Source organism: Lontra canadensis, unplaced genomic scaffold (assembly GCF_010015895.1).
Source record: "Lontra canadensis isolate GAN:19392208 unplaced genomic scaffold, GSC_riverotter_1.0 scaffold7, whole genome shotgun sequence".
NCBI lineage: Eukaryota > Metazoa > Chordata > Mammalia > Carnivora > Mustelidae > Lontra > Lontra canadensis.
Genome location: NW_022631001.1, coordinates 31,327,319 through 31,329,935, shown reverse-complemented (window position 1 = coordinate 31,329,935; position 2,617 = coordinate 31,327,319). Strand labels below are relative to the sequence as shown.

General features: G+C 40.9%; 1 protein-coding gene across 1 annotated transcript; it reads right to left on the bottom strand.

Annotated features, from left to right (window-relative positions):
• Window positions 1-1,318: 1,318 nt before the first annotated feature.
• Window positions 1,319-2,254, bottom strand: LOC116864919 (olfactory receptor 1030-like). Its single transcript, XM_032852726.1, has one exon. It carries the CDS (start codon window positions 2,252-2,254, stop codon window positions 1,319-1,321), a length of 936 nt encoding a protein of 311 aa, XP_032708617.1.
• Between the last annotated feature and the right edge of the window lie 363 nt (window positions 2,255-2,617).

The window sequence follows — 2,617 nt, the reverse complement described above, 5'->3', positions numbered from 1 at the left end:
AAAATAAAAGATGGCACCATCTGAAGTGTTAATCTGGGGGCAACAGGAATCTCTTAGTTTCTTAAGTAATTTTAAATTTCTATGTAATTGATTAGTGATATATGTTCTTAGCTATTTAAAAAATTTCAAAACAATAATGACATTTGAAAACAACTTAGGGAGAAAATCTAATGGTTTACGGCAGATTTGTACATCTTAAGAATGATTTTGGATGAAATATTAAAATGGAGGCTTGGAAAGATAATAGAATGCTCCTATTCTTGCCTAAATAAAAAATTAAAGGAGATTTTTTCTTGCTCCTCTCCTCAACAACAGCAAGAATTTATAGATTTATATAGATTTCTAAAAAAGTGGGACAGTCAGATCTGTGAAGATAGAAATAAAGAACATGGAAACTGTTGCAAAACAAAAGTATTTCTCTAGATCATTCAGATTATTTAAGACAATAATTTCATTTCTCAGAAACACGCATGCTCTGGCCTGGTTATCTTCGGAGACTCTCCCTGTTTCCCTTTCTTGAGATCAGGTAGGACTCCCCCCTCTACCCTCCCCACTATGCTGCACTGTAGCTGGGCTTCCTAGAGCCTAGAGAAATATTAAACTCCGGTGGTTGAATAAATGACCACTTTGTCTCTGAAAGTAGCCTAAACCTTATCACTTCTAATTAAACAAACAAAATCCCCCATTTTACTGATTAATAGTTTTTCTATTTTTTCCTCCTCTCATTTTTGCTATAATACCATTATATCTACTGTTCATTTTAAACATGCAGTATTTCAACTACATTTAGATTAACTAAGCTTCTCACAATCTGGTCTTGAAACTGAACTACCGCCTATCATAGTATGTTATGAAGAAATACATTTCAAGACGAACAAGTGATTTGCTATAATATGGGCCATTTTATGCAGGAAAACGTTTATACAGGAAAATGTTTCTAATAACACAGACATTCATGTGTGGGGATTTGTACTCAGGTTCGGTAATTTATAGTTGCACCCAGAATGTTGCTTTTGGGGATCTTTTTAAAAATTTAGAACTCATATTATTACCTAATTGGTAGTCAGCCACTTCTTTTTCAATATATGAAGGATGTAGCTGTTAACTCTGTAGCTTGTAAATAGATTCTGATTAGTCCACGATAACTGGTTGTATTCAATATTATCACGTCAAGCAAGTGGCCCGGTACTTCTGGTCTTTACAGAAAATTCCCAACTGGGTGGACTGCATGGCAGCGGGCCTGCTAATTTCAGTCATGTTGGTTATACTGTGTCAGCATATCCCACCTCCCCAAAGCTATGTCCTGCCAACTCACTCACTATGGCTGTTTGCCCTCTAGCATCTTTTTCAGGGTGTCCTTTACTTCTGTGTTCCTCAGGGTATAGATCAGGGGGTTGAGCAGGGGAATTACGAGACTATAAAACACAGAGACCACTTTGTTGGACTTCCATGAATCCCCTGTCTTGGGATGCTGCAGGTACATGAAAAACAGGGTCCCGTAGAAGATGATGACCACAGTGAGGTGGGAGGCGCAGGTAGAAAACGCTTTGCACTTGCCTTCGGAAGACTGGATTTTTATAATTGAAAAGAGGATGCAAATGTAGGAGATAAGGACCGTCAGGAGGGATCCAGTGAGGTTCACTGCTGAGAAGATCAAGAGCTGCTTTTCTTTGTTGCCGGTGTCTGAGCAGGAGAGGGCCAGGAGAGGGGGGTCAGCACAGTAGAAGTGGTGGATGATGTTGGAGTCACAGAAGGACAACTGGAAAGTCAGAACTGTTTGTATTACAGAGTTCAGGAAGCCGTAGGTGTAGACCCCTATCACCAACTCCTTGCAGACCCGCTGAGTCATAATGGCTGTGTAGATCAGGGGGTTGCAGATAGCCATGTAGCGGTCATAGGCCATTGTGGCCAAGAGGAAGCATTCGGTGGTGGCAAAAGCACTGGAGAAGTACAGCTGGGCAAAGCAGCCTGAAAAGGAGATGGTTTTTTTCTTCACCAATAAATTCTGCAGCATCTTGGGCCCAATGGAAGATGAGTAACAAACATCAATGAATGCCAGGTGGCTGAGGAAATAGTACATGGGAGTGTGGAGCTTCAAGTCCACCTTGATAAGCAGGATCATGCCAAGGTTTCCTACCAAGGTGATGAGATAAATTACCAAGAACACCACAAAGAGGGGAAGCTGGAGCTCTGGACGGTCAGTGAATCCCATAAGGACAAATTCTGTCACTGTGGTCTGATTGCCTCTTGCCATTTTGTTCTCTCTCTTGTTGGAAAAAAAAGAAATATGGCTTCAAAATGATTAGACTGAAAATAAAAGCTTCTTACCTGCTTGTTCCAGTAGCAGATGACAGAAATGTGGCTTCACAATCTCAGCATTAAAGACTGTCATTAGCAATAGGGCTTTATTCTGCCAAAAGAGACTCAGAGGAGTCGGAGCCCATCCATTTTCTCTTCGGAGGGAGACTGACCGACTGACCTCCAGGTAAGCTGCACCAAGTTACATTCCCAACAACACTGTACGAGAATGCTGGTTTTCCCACAAAACCCAGATCTTATCAAATTTCAAACCTTTGCCACCATGATGGTGAATTCTGGGCATCTCGTGTCATCTTGA

What these genes read in the sequence shown, in the direction of transcription:
- LOC116864919 (XM_032852726.1), bottom strand. Translation starts at nt 2,254, where the DNA reads ATGGCAAGAGGCAATCAGACCACAGTGACAGAATTTGTCCTTATGGGA.